This window comes from Cygnus olor, chromosome 18 (assembly GCF_009769625.2).
Source record: "Cygnus olor isolate bCygOlo1 chromosome 18, bCygOlo1.pri.v2, whole genome shotgun sequence".
NCBI lineage: Eukaryota > Metazoa > Chordata > Aves > Anseriformes > Anatidae > Cygnus > Cygnus olor.
The window spans coordinates 4,340,819-4,358,279 of NC_049186.1; the positions used below are offsets into that span (position 1 = coordinate 4,340,819).

The 17,461-nt window shown below is 62.8% G+C and overlaps 1 protein-coding gene across 17 annotated transcripts in view; it reads left to right on the forward strand.

Moving 5' to 3' along the window:
- The window catches only part of SEPTIN9 (septin 9), a 129,568-nt gene that overhangs the window by 92,400 nt on the left and 19,707 nt on the right, over positions 1-17,461 (forward strand). The window contains exon 1 of one of the 17 annotated variants that reach the window (XM_040530149.1): positions 769-925. The exons of 13 other annotated variants lie outside the window; for them this stretch is intronic. Coding sequence is in view for 1 of the 4 variants with exons in the window: in XM_040530147.1 (XP_040386081.1) it covers positions 10,699-10,741 (43 nt within the window). In the remaining 3 variants the exon portion in view is untranslated. Of the gene's footprint in view, positions 1-768; positions 926-3,028; positions 3,172-10,647; positions 10,742-12,477; positions 12,555-17,461 lie in introns of those variants that run through there. 3 more of the 17 variants (XM_040530148.1, XM_040530147.1, XM_040530150.1) reach the window with 3 other exon arrangements.

A 17,461-nucleotide genomic window follows, 5' to 3' on the forward strand; every position in this document is an offset into this window, starting at 1 on the left:
TCCGTGTCCCCCAGCACAGCACCGCCCCGGCTGGAGGAACAAATGCACAGAACCCCACGGCGTGCTCTGCTACGGGGAGCTGGGTGAAGGGCGAGGAGGGGGCTGGGTGCCGCGCTGGGGGGCCTGCGAGCCCCACGTGGGTTAAACACCGTCATCAGGCCATCGCCTCGGGGCTGGTCCTGGTGGCGGGGTGCCTGGCGTGAGGGATGGAGCCCGTCGCAGGCAGCCCTCCCGTTAGGGCTCAGCACCGCCGTGGTAGCGCCGTGCTGCAGACACCTCCCGCAGGCAGCAGGAGAGGGGCTCAGCTCCATCCTGAACCTCTTCCAAACTCCTCCTCGGGCGCAGGACGTCCCGTGGGATTACGGGGCGCGTGAATGGGGGGCTTTCTTAGAGGAGGCTGAGCAGCCCCCAGAGGGCTCGCATGCAGAAGGAAGAGCACGTTGCCAAATCGTAGGAGGCATTCCCACGTTCCCGTTCCTTCCCCTGGCTGCCAAGCCCTCCTCCTTTCCTCCAAAGCTGATGTATTTAGCTGGATTTAACCTTTGCTCAAAGAAGTGAATAACAGGGCTCTGTTACTTTTGGTTTCTGGGTGTAAATTTACGATTCAGAGACGGTTTTGTACACACAGCACGATTCTGTTGGGAGAAAAGCCGGGGGAGAGACCAGCCGGGAGCGAGCGCATCACTCGGGGCTCCTTTGTAACCGGGACTTTCCGGAGGCCTGCCGAGAGGTTTCTCTTCCTTCCTGCTCAAACAAACTCCGCCAGGGCAGGCTTTAGGTGTCAGTCAGATCTCGCTGTTTCAGCACGAACGGAAGGGCAGCGGCGTGGGACTCGGACTCCTCGTGCCTGCGGTCACCGCGGCGCTGCCCGGCCACGTGCTCTGCGCCAGCCCTGCTGCAGCTCGCCCGACTCGGCACGGCGGTGGTGAGTGACGGTGCTTCGGGGAGGAGGAATTTTTTCCCTGCTGATTTTTGCAGCTGAACGCTACAAATCCGGGTACGGTCTGCTCGGGGTGCCCAGGTTTGAGGTTTCCAGGAGGTGGAGAAGCAGGCGGGGCTGTTGTGCGTCAGGGAGGCACGGCTCCTGCTGGTGTCCTCTGCCCTGGGCGCTATTTGTTTGTCTCCTGTGGTCCTAGCCCTGGTGACAATGATGCTAACAATTGTCACCAGTCATGTAATCAGTAGTGCCCAGCTCTGCCAGTGTGTGGACCAGGGCCTGGGTACCTCTGTAGGTTCGGTGCGATGTATGGGGAGCCCTAAAGGTGGAACAGGCACCGTCCTCCGCTCCTGTGCGTGGGCAGACGCCCCGTCTCTCCGGCCGGGAGAAGTCCTGATGGAGCTCAGCTCTACCCCAGGACGCTGTGTGGCCTGTAAAGAGCTGCGATGGCCATTTCCAACTCAGCAGGATTTGGCTTCTGCTTTATTCCAAAGACCAGCCCCTCTGGAACTCATTAGGAGGACGCCCACGTCGGTGACCCTGAGGTGCTCCTGGCAGCAGGCAGCCGTGGGGGAGCTGCCGCCGGAGCGGGGTGCTTCAGGGGGTTGTGGGGGCGCCGTTAGCTCACTGCGGGACCCCCAAGGCAGCACAGGGTGTTTGGGGTCCCCCGTGCCCCTTCCCAGTGCTCCTTAGGTGTCGGGAGCAGGCTGGCCTCAGGCGAGCGGTGCCCTCCTTCAGCCGAACCTCCAGGGAGCGGCCGGACACCTCCGAGCTGTGGCAATCGCATGTGGTCACAGCCCAGGCTGTGGGATTTGGGAACTTCAGAGTGGGATTTGGAGTAATTGCCAAAAAAATACCAACTCATTGATGATAAAAAAGCACAGCCAGTGGCATCACAGCCAGCTCGGGATGCTGACCCGGGCAGTGACCCCAGAGGGTCTTTTTCTCAGAGCCCTGTGCGCATCTGTGTAAATCTCTGCTCTCCCTTTAGCTCCTGCCCGCAGCACTCCCTGAAAGTTGCCCAAAAATTCCACCCTGGTGTAATTTAGGATACGCTCCAGCCTGCCCCGAGAACATCTGGTATCTGTGCATTGGATGATATTAATCATAGCACAAACACAGCCAAGTGTTAAATGGCACAGCCCTCCCACCTCCCCCCTTTTAAGTGAAGGCTGTTTCAGTGTTCCAGCCGTAAAATTAACCTAGCAGCCCGGGCAAGCGGCGATCTGGCAGGAACAACTGCTGTGTGGGATGGAGGGATGAGCAGTGGGCCAAGAAACCATGTGCTCCTATGGCTTTTGTAAATCCCTGCGGAGTTCGAAGCTATTTCCTGGCGTTCTGCACCTCCCGAAGCCGCGAAGGTTGGTGCATGTGTGACTTCGCTCCCGCAGCATTGTCTGGGGAGCGGATCCTGCCCGTGCTTGGGGTCTGGATCCTGCTCCCCGCTTGCAGGAGGGCAGACAGCCCTCCCTCGCCCTGCTTCGCTGCACTTCGTCCAAGTGCCGCGCAAAGGGGCGAGACGCTGCTGGCACTGCTCCGCAGATGGGGGCGCAGAGCTGCAGAGCCTCTTTCTGTGCAGGGTCACACCACCGAAGTGTGTGCGTCTACTTGCTCCTAGGTGCTTGAGTTTCTGCTCCCTGGACTCCAGGTTTCCCATAAAGTCAGGGCAATGAGCGCACGGGACTGACCCAGGAGGTTTTTTTAGTCCCATTTTCCTCGGGAGCAGCCACTGCCCAGGTGGCAGACAGCGGGCAGACCCACAGCAGCCACTCCCGGCTCTGATTTGCCCCAAGTTACCCAGGAAATGTGTGGCTGAGTTTAAAAAAGAGACAGAAAAAAAAAAAAAATCACAGCCGTGTCTCAAGTGCTGGTGCAGCCGGCACCTTAACCACGGAGCCGTGCCTGGCGAGGAGGCAGCCCCGGCCTCGCTGCACGGGGGGGGGAGCTCCTCTGTGGTGCCTTTGATGTTGGCAGGATTTACCCGCGCTGCCCTGGGAGAAACCCGAGTGCTTTTCATGTCTGGCTGCGAGGCAGGCAGCGAGCCAGGAGGGATTTGATTCGCAAGCCCTGTGCGAGGGGAACTGGGCGAAAACTCCTCCGAAGTTTGGGAGACGCGGGGCGGGGAGCCGGGACGCAGCGGGCCCACGTGCTTTGTAGGCGGGAGGGCAGCAGGAACGGGCGCTGCAGCATCCTCGGCTCCGGCGAGCGTTGGCCTTCCCCTGCTCCCCGGCTGCGTAAGTCTCTGCCCGAGCAATCCCCAGCCCCTGGGAATCAAATCCCCGCGGCGAGGGCCGGGCCGGGGTCTCCGCGGCTCAGTGCAGGCATTTGGAGCCCTCGCCGCGAGCCCGAGGAGCGCACAGGGGAAGGGAAAGGGCAGGAGGGGGGAGCGGAGCGGTGGCTGAGCACGGGGGAGGATGCGAGGGAAAAATACCAGGGGCATGATGCAGGCGTCGGCGCAGGGAAACGCTTTGTCAGGGCCTGCGGTACGGGAAGGCTTTTCTGAGCACGTGGCTCTGCGTGCCGGGGTGGGCGCCGGGCCTGTGCCCACGGCTCGGGATGTGCCACAGGAAGGGGATGCAGCCGGGGCTGGAGCACCCAGGGGGCGGGAGAGGGGGGTCACAGGGGCCAGTTCGGGGCGATGGGGGCTCCTTTCGCAGCACCGGCACCTTTGGGTGCTGGCTCCAAGCTTGCTGGCACCCCGCGGCGGGCAGCCAGATGTGGGTGTCCGTGGGACGCGGCAGCGGGAAGGGGCTGACCCAGCCTCGCCTGCCTGGCACGTGCGTGCCCGTGTCGGCTTCGCCCTCTGCGTTGGCGGGGCTCCTGCACTGCTGCTGCTGGAAAACCCAGCCCTGCAGCGCCGCGGGGAGCCTACACGGCTGCGTAAGGGAGGCTGACGGCCTGCGCGCCTCTGCTCTGGAGGCTGGTGGTGGAGAGGGGGTGGCAGGGCTTTGGTGGGGTAAGGGGGGGTTAGGGGAGGCTGGCAGGGCCCCAGGACCCCGACTCGCTGGCTGTGGAGGGGACGCGGGCACTGACAGTACTGATTTCCTGATAGCAGAACCACCGGTCCCCTGGCTGTGCCCGAGGCTGTGCTCAGCCTGGGCAGGCTGCAGGCACCTTGGAGCCCCTCTGTGCCTGGGGACACCCCCCAAAAATAAAAAAAATAAAGAAAAGGCAGGGGGAGGTGCAGGGCTAATTCCTTCCAGCCGGGGAAATGCTTGGGCTCCTGCCCTGGGACCCTGGCCCCACAGGGGGGCCCTTCCTGTGTCGCCCCCCTCCCCCCACCCCCTTATCTCCCCTTGCTTTTCTCCGGGACTGGCTCTTTTGGAACAGCCCCATCCAGCCTCTCCTGGGGCTGCGGGGCTGGATTTGGGGCTGTGGTGGGCAGCACAGGGCCCGATCCCGGGGCCGGCTCCCACACGTCTGGCCCACAGAGCCAGGGCCGTGCTGCAGCCTGGTGAGCGTGACGGCGGTGGGAACCATCGGAGCTGGGGATTGGAGGGGGCGCTTTTCTTCCTTTCTTTTTTCTTTTTTCGGGTAATATTTTAACAACAGCTCCTTATTCTTCTCCTGCCACTCGGGACGGCTGCTTGCACAACGATCGTGGGAGAGTGGGAACTCGCATGTCTAAGCGGCACGACGGGAACCCTCGGGTCTCGCTGAGCGCGGTTTCTCCCAGGTTTGCTTGCAGGCAGCTCGGGGTGCAGGCAGCTCGGGGTGCCGGCCCGGCCAGCCGTGCAGCTGAAGCTGCGTGCTGTGTGCCTGCAGGAAACGTTCCTGCCCTGCTGTCCCCAGGGCGCGCGTCCTCACCCGGCACCTTTACGCGCAGCGGGGGGGTCCTGCCTGGAAAGGGCTTGTTCTGGACATCATCAGACCTCTCTTTCTAAATCCACCCCTTGTGCAACCGGACCAGAAGCATCCGGGGTGGGTCTGGCTGGACACGTTCGGAGCTGAGACCGTCTCCAGCTCCGTGAAGGCGCTGCCTGCCCCAGTCGGGGCCGGGGAGCAGCTGGGCGCCAACGGGGCCATTGTTGGTGCCGTGCTGCGGCTTTCGGCAGCACACTGAGCTGTCTGTCTGCGGCTCGGCAGGGCTTTCATCGTTTAGGGCCAGTGGGCACTGACGGAGCGTCGTGGTGGCTGCCCTCGTGCACATCCCAGCTCCCTGCTCCTCTTCGGAGCCCGCCGATGCCCGCTCTGTGCCGTGCGCTGCGAGCTGGGCTCGCGCTCACTGCTTTCGGGGGTGGACTTGCGTGAACGCACAGACCAGAGGAGCTCAGGAGCATCTTACTGCAGCACCGGGCGACTTTGGGGGCTAATATCCCGTGTGGTGAGTGAGCTGCTCTATTTTATGGCGTTCCCACTGCTGCGTTGTGCAGATGCTGCGCGGGGCGGACGGAGCGGTGCTGCAGCCCCAGCTCGGGTGCCGCTGCCGGAGCCTCGCCGTCGGAGGGTCCGGGCTCCCCGGCACTAGGGCTGTGTGTTTGTTTGCCTGGATTCCCCCGCAGGATGCGTGGGCCTGGCTCGGGCGATGAGAAATTTGCATGCGCAGGCAACGCTTGATCGAGTTTGTGGTTTTGAGCCGAGCGATGATGGCTTGGGCACCGCCTTGTAAAAGCACGAGCTGCCTCCTTCGGGCTCGGCCTCCGGTGTGGGTACGTGTGAACCCCTGCGGACTGTTACCCTGTCCAGACATGACTGCAGGTGGTAGGGTACAGCACCATCACACATCCAGGGTGCGTGCCCTGCTCACAACCCCATTTCAGGGCCCTTCAGGATGTCGGGGACAAAAAAAAAAAAAAAAAACACAGATGTGTGGAGCACGTGGAAGGCTGCGTAGCCAAGAGCTCGGGGAGTTGGGGCCCCTGTGTTGCTTTTGTGGTTACATTGCGTGACTTTCTGTGTTGAGAGCAAAATACTTGCGGGGTCACGCGGCTCGTGGGTAGCTCGATGGGGATGTGCCGAACCTCACAGCCGTTAGAGGAGTGTGTTCTGCTGGGGGATTGCAGCGCAAGGTGTGCAGGTGGAGCCCGCTGTGACCGATGGGTGGCTCATGCCCTGGCGGCTCCTGGATGCCTGTCCAAGGGGAATCCGGGCACCCCCTCCCCGAGCAGTTTGTACAGCCCAGGTCCTAAATGCTGCCATTTCCCTCTGGCTGCGATGCTGTCTGTCCCTGTCGAAGCTACGCAGGGGCTGGGTGAAGCCCAGGCTGGAGGCTCCCAGCCCTTCTGGATGTTATGCTTGGTGAGAGTTGTGATTTTATGGCAAGACTCTAATTATAACTGCACTTTAATTCATTTCTCTCTAAAATTTGATGGGCGTGTTGCGGAGAGGGGAGTGGTACAGCTAGCTCGTTCATTTAAAAAATAACAAAAAAAAAAAAACAACAAACAAAAACACAAAAGCTCTGATTAAAGAGTTAATGTTGAAGACTGAGCCTGAGGAGTGCCTGTCCAAAAATCGTGCCGGGAGCAGACATACGGCAGGCGGTGTCTCGGGGTGACAGGAGCACGGTGGACACAAATCCCGTGTGTCCCATGCGTGTGGGGATGCTCCAGCTGCCCCCATAGCACGTGTGAGCGCCGTCCGTGGCTCGCAGGCTGGGTGGTGGCCCCGGCAGCGACCCTGGGCTGGGGTCGCAGCCTCTCTCCCCGAATCCACTGGAAATCCCCCGTGGGACGAGCTGCTACGGCTGGCAGGGGGCTCTGGGCTGGCAGGGGGCTCTGCGTGCGCGGGGCGCGGGGCACCCAGGTGGAGTTTGGGGGCGGCACTGCCTCCAGCCCAGTAAATCGCGTGGAAATGATGCTGGGGTCTGGGGACGCGTCCCTCTTGTCCCCCAGCACTGCTCAGGGGCTGTAACCTTCGTCCAGCTTGCCCTCCTCCTCCTCCTCGTGCAGAAGTGATTTATCTCCTGCTTTCTGGCCTCCCCCCAGGCTGGTTCCACTTGCCGTGGACTCCCAGCCCGCTGCGCGGGGCTGTAAAAGCCACATTTTCTTTGGGAATCGGATTAGGGCCCCTTCTTCTGCGCTGGCGGATGGCAGGACATGAAGCCTCCCTTTGTCCCGCGGCATTTCTGGCCCAGCTGCAGCGCGTTAACCCTTTGTAACCGGGGGTGACACAGAGCTGGTGGTGAACGGCCCTTTGCTGAGCACCGGGACCTTTCCTGCGTGGTGCTGCAGGAGGTGAGCAGGAGGCAGGGTGGGCTCGGGGTCCTTCCCCAGCACCAGCCTGGCTGGGAAACCCTAAAACAGCCCCCCTGGGGCTGGCAGCAGGAGCAGACCTGTGGCTGGTGCCCAGCCAGGCGCTGGCACAGGCTGCGGCAGAGGCATCCTTGGGGCAGGGGAGCTGAGGACTCGATCACCGCCTGTAGCAGGGCTGTTACATGCACAAAGCGCCCGTACGGCTCCGGGGAAGCTCCCGGCCCCCCTGCCCAGGGGGTGCGAGGAGGCGGCTTGGTTTGGTGCCCGCTGCTTGGCTCTGACCTGCCTTGGCCGAGCGCTGGGGACGGGCGGTGGGTACCCGTCAGCGCGTCGTGGTCGTGCCGCACCCCCAGGGCTGGGGGCTGTGGTGGTTGTGTTTTATTGAACTACGCTGTGCTGTGAAAGGTGATGGAGCTGTGTTGCTCCTCTCGGCCTCGTTTTTTTTTTGTGTATTCATGTGAAAGGCAAATTGCAGAAGGACTGACCCTTTCTGGTCGCTGGCAGAGCTGGTCGGGGTGCCGGGGGCAGCTCCCTGCTGCGGGCACCAACACCAGTTATCGGGGCAGCTCCCGGTAAGGGCAGAGCAGGGATTTCCCCGCTGGGATCCCGGACCGAGTCAAACCGTCACCAGGAGCAGTTGGCAAGGCCCCTGACAGCCGCCCTGTAGGACTTTGTCGGAAGCCCACTGCATTCTCCCAGAGCCCCTCTGCTCCTTACACGCAAAGACGCGATCGCCCCGAGGCAAACGGTCGCGGCTGTGCTCTGCAGCACCCCGCAGCTGCACCCAATTATCCCGCTGACCCCGGCCCCATGCAGGGCTTGGGAGAGGCCTCGGGGCCGGCACAACCCCAAGGGCCACCGGTCCCAAAACAGCTGGGACCGAACGGGGCTGGCTGACGGCCCCGGGGGCTGCGGGCAGGGAGCAACGCGCCCTTGTTGTCTTGTGCTCCCGCGTCTCCATCCCACCCATCGCCCCTTCCCCGTCCTCCCAACCCTTCCCCATCCAGTGCTTGGTGCTTTTTTGCAAACCTCCCTGGTCTGTCTGTGCCGCTGCCGGTCGGAGGGAAGCCGTCGGCGATGGAGAAAAGCTAAGCTGCCACAAGGAGCCCTGCGGAGTCCCTTCATCTCTCCTACTTGTCCTTTTGATGGTTTTTGAGCAGCTCCTGGGCCTGTTGCCCCATGGGCCGGAGGGAGGATGGTTTCCTTCTCCCTCCAAGGACGAGGCACTGGGCACAAGAGTGAGGTACGTTTCCTCCCATCCAGGCTGTGCCATCTGTCCCGGGTCCCTCTCCGCCACAGCATCAATGCACAAAGACAAATCAGCCCCTGAAAAGCAAAATCTGTTCCCAAATCAGTGACGCAGGGGGAGCAGGTACCAGGTGCCCTCTGCTTCCGTCCAGACTGGCACGCCAGTGGCCAAACTGGTGGCCCCTGCAAGCGGCAGGATGTTGGGAGAAACTTTTTTTTTCCTGCTTTATTTATTTTTTCCAAACATTTGTGACCCAGGAGCAGCTTCCTAGCAGTCCCTTCCCTTCTGGAAAACGGTGGATTGCTCGAGCACGGCGAGGAGCTGCGGGAGGGCAGGGTGCTGCTGCCGAGGCCCGGCCTCCCTGCGCGGCGCTGACTCGTGCCAAGGACGCGGTGCCAGCTGCATGCGTGTGAAATAATTCCTTCCTTCCTCCCCGCCTGCCTTCCTGGGGCTGGAGGAGCTGCTCGCTCCCGGTGTGGGAGCACGCTGTCCCTCGGGGGGGACACGGAGGGACGGGGGGGTGTTGGTGGCTCTGAGCGTGGCCTCCGGCAGAAAGGGGGAAGCCCCTGGCTGTGGGTGTAACGCGGGGCTGTCAGGGTGGCAGCGGGTTTTGTTGCTTGCTCCTGGCCAAGGAGGGGCTGAGGGCGATCACGGAGCCTGCGGGGTCCCTGCGCTGCCCCGCTGCCATCTCGGCTCGGGGAGACTTCACCCACCCCACAGAATTCCTTTTAGGCAAGCACCGCTGCAATACCTGCACAGACGTCCTTCCTACAGGGGCTACCAGCGAGCAAACCGAAAGCCGGGTGGCTCGAAAGGGGAGAAATCAAACCGGCATCAGGCTCAGGAGCCCTGCAGTGAGAGGGAGGAGACGCCAGTGCCGCGCTGGGCCCTGCACCACGGGGCCCTCAGGACGTGCAGAGGGCACCGCGGGCTTATCGGCCCCAGCGCTTCCTGCCTGGGGGCTGGGGGCAGGCCTGCAGCAAGGCTGCTAGGAAGTGGTGGTTTGGTTTAGATGCTGCTGGCGGCGAGGAATATTCTGCTCTTGCTAGCAGGGACAATTTCTTTTGGTGTTAAATTTTGGGGTCTTTGATCCGCGAGGCCGTGTCCTTTTCCACGGTCATGCTGCTTCTACTGCATCTGCTGGTGCTCCCCCCGGGTCTCTGGCTGTGCTTTTCCTTCTTCTGTTGATCCGGGGTTATGATAAATACAGCTGGCAGGGCTTCCAGGGTGGCTGAGCGCCTGGCGCGTCCACCGGAGTCAGCGGGGCCGTGGAGGTGGTCAGCACTGCTGCACTGTTAGGCAATAAAAAATGTTTGCGAAGCCCTAACGCTGCACTTTGTGTTGGGGCTCGGCGTGGCGCAGTGTGGTGAATATTGGCAATATCTCGTCGCTCATCCAAGGAAAGACGTCCCTGCTCCCTGTGCTCCAGGGATTTGATGTTTGCCTAGAGCTGGGCTGCTCGGGGTGCAATGTTTTTGTTCCCAGTGATGCGGGTCCCCCTCGCAGGCCGGTGAGTCCTGGTAAAGCTGCCTTCGTCTGCAGGTTTTGGGCCTTCCCCAGCGCCAGGCAGCGATGGCTGCGGTCGGGATGGAGCCGGGCGGCTGTGCCCAGGGCTGGCCCCGCTGCCGGGCACTTCTCTGGTGCAAGATAAAGGACAATGGTTGGGATCTCCCCCAGAACTTGTAGCCAGCTCAAATCCCTTGGTGCTTACAACACCAAGAGGGCCTCGCCTGAATTGCTTCTAACCCTGTTTTTTCATTTTATTTTATTTAAGAGGAGAACAATGACTTTGTGGTTAGAAACTCTGAGCTGGGGGTTTGGATGCAGCTCTCGACTCCGCTGTAAGTTGTGTGTGACCTTGGGCAAGTCGCTTAATGCTTCTCCTCCTCATTTTAAGGCAGGGATAAGGCTGCCTCCTTCCCCCCCTGCTCTGCCCTGCCTGCTCGCTCCCAGCTCCGAGTCTGGAAAGGGCACGGGCAGAAGTGGCACGGCAGGGGGCTCGGATCGGGATCAGAGAGGTGCCCCTGGGAAAACAAATCCCGGAGGCTGCTGCTGTCCCTGCGGGAGTGCCTCCTCCATGCAGACAGCCCCCAAATCGCCGGGAGGAAAGGCACGCTTACGAAAGCCCCGCAGTTTTATTTTCTTTGGGTCCAAGGATGCCGCAGCGCTGACCTTCTTTGCTGCTCGCTCCCCCACCTTTGTTGCTTCTCGGGAGGAGGAGACGCGTGGAGGCAAAGAGCTGAGTCGAAACAAAACATTTTGCACGAGTTGATCTGGAAAACAGCCTGTGCACCGCGTGAGCTCGCGTCCTGCCCCAAATGTCTTTGCAGAGCTGCGGCGGCCGCGGGGAGGACCCTGGCGGTAGGTTCGGTTTGGGTGCTTACACCTGCGTGGAGCTGCAGACGTGCTGCTGCGTGGCGGCGAGCCGACGGCGTGGGCAGGAGCAGCGGGTCCCGTCTGCAAAGCCGGGTGCAGCCGAGCTCTCGCTCCCCTGCTTCCCCTTGGAAGCTCCCGATGGAGCCGGGCAGCGCCGCTCCCCAGCTCCGCGTCCCGCTCGTGCCGAGCTCTCGCAAGGCTGGAGCGTCCTGCAAACAGCCCCCGCTGCTGCTTGGGCAAGCCTGCTCTGGCATCTAGCGTTGGATTTGCCTGGAGATTAGGGAGATTAAAGCACTAATGCCCATTGATAGGGGTTAAGGCTTTTTTTTTTTTGTCATAAAACGCGGCGTAATCTAGCAGAAAGCTGCGCACAGCTGCAGCGTAAGCAGACCGAGGCTGGATTTCCTGCCGCGGCGCTGGGGTGGAGGTTTCTCAGAAACTGTCATTTGTGGCACTTACTGAAGTGGGGGAGCGCCAGGCTCGCCCACGGGCTGCAGCCAGCGTTTTCGGGGCAGGCTCGGCCGCGGCGGCGGCTGGAAGTGGTCGGGAAGGGGAGACGGAGGGCGGCACTGCTGCTGGCGGCGGGGTCGCTGTGGTACCGGCCCTGCTCCACCAGCTGCTGAGCGTGGGGAGCTCCTGGTTGCCCTGCTCCTGCTCCTGGTTGCCCTGCTTCTGGTTGCCCCGCTTCTCCTGCTCCTGCTTCTCCTGCTCCTGCTTCTCCTGCTCCTGCTGCCACGCAGTTTTGCAGGGAGCAGCAGGGCCAAGGACGTGCCCGGTGCTCGTGGGCAGCAGATGGCCCACGGAGGCTGGCCCCTGGAGGCTGGGCATGTGAAATGGAGTCCTTTGGGGTCTGCAGGGCCGCAAAAGTGATCCTTCTTAACCCTTTCGTCCTCCTCCGGCCCTCTCCTGGTAACGGGGCGTCTGAGAAGCGTAGGGTCTGGGGTACGGGATTAGGGAAGGGGTCCGGCAGAGGCAGCCTGGCTCCATGCACCTCGCAGCCTCGCCCCGGGGCAGGGCCTCCTGCCTTCCCCTTTCCTCTCCCCGCTGCGAGAGGAGGAGGAGAAGCTCTGGTGGTCCAGGTGTAAGGCGGGAAGAGCTTGTAGGGCCCGATAACATCTTTACTCAGCTCGACAGGCCCGGGGGTGGGCAGTGCCCAGGGCAGGGCATCTCGCATCCTTGTCCCCGCAGTGTCCCTACATCGGCCCCATGTTGTCCCGGGCTGCATCGGCCGCGATGGAGGGGGGGGATTGGGGCGGGGGAGAGGGAAGGGAGCAGAACAGAGCTGGGGGAGGGAAGGGCGATGGGGGAGGGGAAGGGTGATGGGGGGGGAGGGAGGGGGATGGAGTGAAAGGAGGAGGAGGAAGGGTGATGGGGTGAGAGGAGGAGGAGGGGGGAGAAAGGGTGATGGGGGGGAGGAGGAGGAGGAGGAGGAAGGGTGATGGGGGAGGGGGAGGAAGGGTGATGGGGGAGGAAGGGTAATGGGGAGGGGAGAGGAAGGGTGATGGGGGGAAGAGGAGGGTGATGGGGTGAAAGGAGGAGGAGGAGAGAGGGTGATGGGGGGAGGAGGAGGGTGATGGGGCAGAGGAAGGGGGAGGAGGAAGGGTGATGGAGGGGAAGAAGGAGGAGGAGGAGGAGGAGGGGTGATGGGGGAGGAGGAGGCAGCAGGAGGGCAGGGGGAGGAGGAGGAGGAGGAGGAGGAGGAGGAGGAGAAGGAGGAGGAGGAGGAGGAGGAGGAGGAGGAGGCAGGGCAGCAGCAGGAGGCGGGGAGCTGCCGGAGCCGCCGCCGCCGCCGCCGCGGGTGAGTCGCCGGTGCCCGGGGCGGGAGGAGCGGGCGGGGGTGGGATTTTTTTTGGGGGGGGGTCGCATTTGGGGCGCCGTGCTCTGGGGCAGTGCCCGGGCACCCCAAAAGGGCTCGCTGCTGCCGGCGGGGGCGCAAACTCCCCGCGTTTGGCTGGAGGGGAGGGGGGCACCCCGGCTTTGGCTGGGTGCTCTCGGCCCGTACCCCCCCTGCTGACCCCCCCGGTCCTTCCTTGCGGGCTCTGGGCCCCCCCGGGGGGGGGCTGCTGTTCCCCGGCCCCCTGTAGCGATGCGGGGAGTGTTCGGGGCTGAACAGCGGCTGGGGCCGGGGGGGGGCCGGGGATGGGGACGTGGAGCGGGGGGGCGAGATGCTGGGGAGCCTGCCCCCCCCGGCCTGAGCCTGCTCCTGCAACGTGGTGTTCCGGGGCACCCGGACACAATTGGCCTTTGTGAAAAAGAGAAGGAAAAAGGCAAAAAAAAAAAAAAAAAAAAAAAAAGGCAGCCCTGGGCGTAAATTGCTCCTGCAGAACTCGGTCCCGGGGTGCCCCCTCCTCGCCTTCGGCCGCAGCTGGGGGGGCCGGGTGGGGAGCCCCAGCCCCGGGTGCCTGCAGTGGGAGCATCCCGCAGCGCTTCGGGGCCGGCAGGGCTGCGGCAGCTTTGTGTTCCCCTTGCACAAAAGCACAAAAAGCTCTGCAGAAGAGCAGCGACGGGGGTCAGAGGTCCTTTCTGCCCCCCCCGGGGACCTCACTGTCCCTCTCGTGCTGAGCATCGTCACCCAGGGGGGCAGCGGGGGGCTGGCACCGCGTCCCCTCTGCAGCGGGGCAGAAAGTGGGACTGAAATCACGCTGGGCTTCACGGGCCCGCATGTTTCACTGCGTGGGGTTTCATAGTGTGGGTACAGGAGAGCCCCCAGCAAACCGGGGGGGCTCTCTGATGGAGCACGGCGTTCATGCAGGCCGGGTGCCTGGAGACCCCCGTGTGCGCGCCCTGGGCTCGGTGCTCAGCCGGCGAGGCGAGCCTGGCGGTCGGCTCTGATCTCCTCTTCCCTTTCAAGTTTCTCCCGGCGAACAGAAAAGGACGACAGCAACAACAACTCCTCCTTGCAGGTCTCCGTGAGCGGTTTCCTGTCTGTCAGCCGAGCGTTGGCCTCACGTGGTCGCAGAAACGAGGCCCTGCGGCCGCTGTCTGCGGCGGGAGGGCGAGCACGTGGCCGGGGCTGGCACCGCGCGTTGGGTCCCTGCACGAGCGCTTTGCTTCCCAGCCCGGCAGCCTCTGCAGCAGCCGGAGGGTTAATCGTGGAAGGGAAGCGGCGCTGCGGGGTCCCAGTCTGGTGTAAAATGGGGAAAGAGTGGGGCTGGGCCTTGGGGTCTGCTTCCGGAGCCCAAAAGGGGGAAGCGCACCAGTGGGGACGGCTGCTCCTCCGCACACGCACGTGGTGCGTGCCCAGGGCTCGGCACCACGTCCCCGTGGGCTCTCTCGTCAAAGTGCCTGCCCCAAAGCAGGAACCACTGGTTGCTTTGTTTTATGTTGGTTTTTTTCCCCAGAGATCGCTGTGAAAATGTATTTACCCCTCACGTGAGCAAGAAGGCTTTGCACCTGGAGCTGCTCAGGAGCGTCCTGCGCACCCGTGTTTTGTAGATCGGTGTTAATGCTGCGGAGGGGCTCTGCCTCCTGCTCTGCAGGCTGCTTCAGATGAATTCACTCTGCGGGCTGACCGCCCCCCCTGCCCCAGGGGGGAGAGCAGGACCCAGCTGCGCCTCTGTTTCTGCCCAGGCTGCCCCAGGAGGGCATAAAAGGAAGGGGTTTGCTCCTATCTTGTAGGCCACCTGGCCACCGCTCCGCCGGCTCTTGGGTGGATTTGGTCTGGTGAGGTGTAGTTAAGCGTCCCCTGCTATTTCTGGGTCACGGCTGTTGTCACCCCGGTAGAAATGCAAGCCGAGGAGGAAGCGTAACCAGCGGGTAGATGGGCCCGGTCTGGCGGCGAGCCCAAAGCCGTAGCCCTGGTGCCTGGGGACGGGAGCAGACGGCTCCAGCTCGGGGCCTGGCTGTGCCAGCTGGGCTCAGATGACTGCCCTCACATAACAGCAACGTCCCTGAGGTACCCTCGGCTGCTGCTGCTGTGTGGCTTCGGGACACCAGGCTGGGCCCTCTGCCAGGACACCGAAATTTTGGGGGGCTGCCGTGCGTCGTGCTCCTGCAGCCCCGTGTCGAGGCCAGCACGGGCAGGCAGCAGTCGGGGCTGGGGGACCCCGCGCTGTCTCTGAGGGCGAGCTGCGGGCAGCGGCGGCTCCTGGGCCACGCGGGGTTTGCATCCAGCCCTGGCTCTGCTGCCTGCCACCTGTGGTCCCCTCGGAGGAGAAAACTGTGGCTTTGCAACCTGCTGCGTGGGCTGGATCCGTTGCTGTAGCTCGTGCTGGGGAAGCAGAGGAGGCCCCTGCAGCAGGGCTGCCCAGGAGGGCTCTGCCTTCCTCTCCATCCTCATCATCATCTCTTAGGGCACGGCCGAGCAGCTGTGCTCAGCTCGAGAGAGCTTGGTGCCGGTTCGGAAGGTCGGGGGAAAGTTGTGCCCTTCTCCGGGGCTCCTGCAAAGCAGCCCTTCCCCGATGCTCGAACGATGCCAAAGCCTTCAGAGCTGACAGCTTGCGAGTTTGGCGTGCAAGGTAGAAAAGCCCTGGAAGCGGCGCGCTCTGCAGCCCTGCCAGTCTGCTCTTAGCTAGCTGGGAGCTATAAATTCACTCTTTGCTTCTAAAAACGTCTCCGTTACACCCAACAGTCATAATTTTGGAGGGTTGTTGCTTCCAATCATTGGAAGGTTAGCTGGTCTGCGCTGCTCTCTTGAAAACATCTGTGGATGCTCAGCTGCCTGGGAAGCTGTTGTGTTTTCCTGCCCTCAGCTGACTGATGTACGCTGTTGTTCCCTGCTAGGAATCTTCTCTCCGTGATAGCGCAAACCCGTCCAGCAGACCTGGAAGCCTGATGTGTTTCCAGTCTAGCACCAAGTGCTGCGTGGAGGGACGTGGAGTTACAGTTATCCCCACCCCAGAAAGCTCTGTGCAGCGTCCTCGTCTTCTGCGGGCTGGTCGTGGGGCTGCCCGAGATGTTCCTGCTTCAGCCTCTGCAAAGGTTGCTCAGCTTTGTGTGCCCGCAGTGCAAGTTCTGGTCTCCCACTGGTCCCTCTCCCAAATTTTCCGTGAGGATTCCATGAGGTGGGTTGTTTTGGGGGCAGCAGTGAGCCCACCCCGGTGTTTGCAGCCCTGCCTGCAGCCCGTTGTCGGTGCAGCGGTTCCCCAGCAATCCCAGCGGTTCCCCAAAGTCTTTTTGCGAAACCCATCCCACGGGGACCCTCCCGCTGTGTCCTCTGGGGGCTCCCCGCCCTGGGGGTGCCTTTCGGCGGCTGTTTCGCAGATGTTGGCCTTGGCTTCCGTCTCGCGTGCATTAATTACAGCGCAACAGCCCCGAACCTTTGGCAAAATGAACTCGGGAGCAGCTGTCCGAAGTCACCCAGGAGCCCGTGCCGCAGCCGCGCGTTGCCTTGTGCTCGGCGCGGCGCTGCCCTGCGGTCTCTGCCTCTCCGGTGCCTGCGTGGAGGGGTTTCCCTGGCAGAGGACATCTCGGGTACGGCTGTCCACAAGTTGCTGCACAGGTCGTGTTTGTCCAGGGACATGTGCGGGGGAGCTGGAGGGAGCGCAGGGCTCCTGGTCCCATGGGCAATGTGAGCAGCCCCTGCGCTTCCCCGGCTGCCTCCGCGGGGGAGGCCCGGAGCAGCTGTGTCCCGGTGGCACTGAAAGGCGGCGGTGTTTGAGGCCTGATCCTGCTGCTGCCAGGGGCTCAGCATCAACCGGGCGTTTCTCACAGCGTTGTATGGTTGTTAATTCATCCCTTCCCACCGCGCTGTGGCCGGGCGGGCGGTGCTGGCACACCGAGTGTCGCCGTTTTGGCGCCGTCCCCGTGGAGAACACGAGGGTTCAATCCAGCTCCCTGCGGTGCAGTCCTGGGGCAGCCACTGCTCCTGTTCCAATTTCATTCCAGGGTCTTTCTACTTGAGACAAACGCCTGCCGAGAGCGCTCCCTGCCACCCATCAGCGCAGCCCCGTGTGCCTGTGCCGTGCACCACAGAGGTCCCGCGGCTCGGCCGCATCCTGCCTCTAAGGCTGGCACAAATTTCTTGCAGTCGAGCGGGACGCTCGGGTCCGTGCTTGGTAGCAGAGCCTCAGCTCTTCCCAGGCTGCTGCCTCGATGGGAAGCTCAAAGGGAAGAGCGAATGTGTGGGTTGCAACATTTCCCTCGGGAGCCCGCTGGGCAGTTGGTGTCTGTGCATCCCGGTTGGCCCGCAGATCCCTCCTCGTTGCGACATATTTATTTATTATTTCCCCAAGCCGCAGCCAGATGCTGGGACGCCTTGTCCTTTAACTCATTTCTTCCTGCAGGCCAGCTGGAGCAGCGTGGGCCGCGCTGCTGGCCGTGCCGCGCGGGTGCACCTTGGTGGCCGCGCGCCTGCGTGCTCCGCGGCCACAAACCGTGGTGCGTGGGAACTCCTCGCCTCCCGTGGCTTTTGGCTGGCTGTTGGGTCCCGAGCCCTCCTTGCTGCATCGAGGTGAAGTGCTGCAAGGCTGTTCCCTGTGCCGGGGGGGCAGTGTGGGAGGGGGTCACCCCTCCTGCTGGCTGCCGGCTGCTTGCTAGCAGGGCTGGAGAGCAGCAAGGAGGTGCTGCGGATGCTCCCCAGCAAGCAGGGGATGCTTTCCCACTCCATTTGTTTAATTTTCCTTCTGGACCTCGCCTGTACCAGTTTCCCTGTCCTACAGGGCCGGCGTGCTTCAGGCTCTAACACTTGGGTGCCCTACCTGCGGCCCTCCCGGTGCCGGCAGCAGTTGAAGCGTTTCATAACCTCGTTCTTCTGGTGGCACAAAC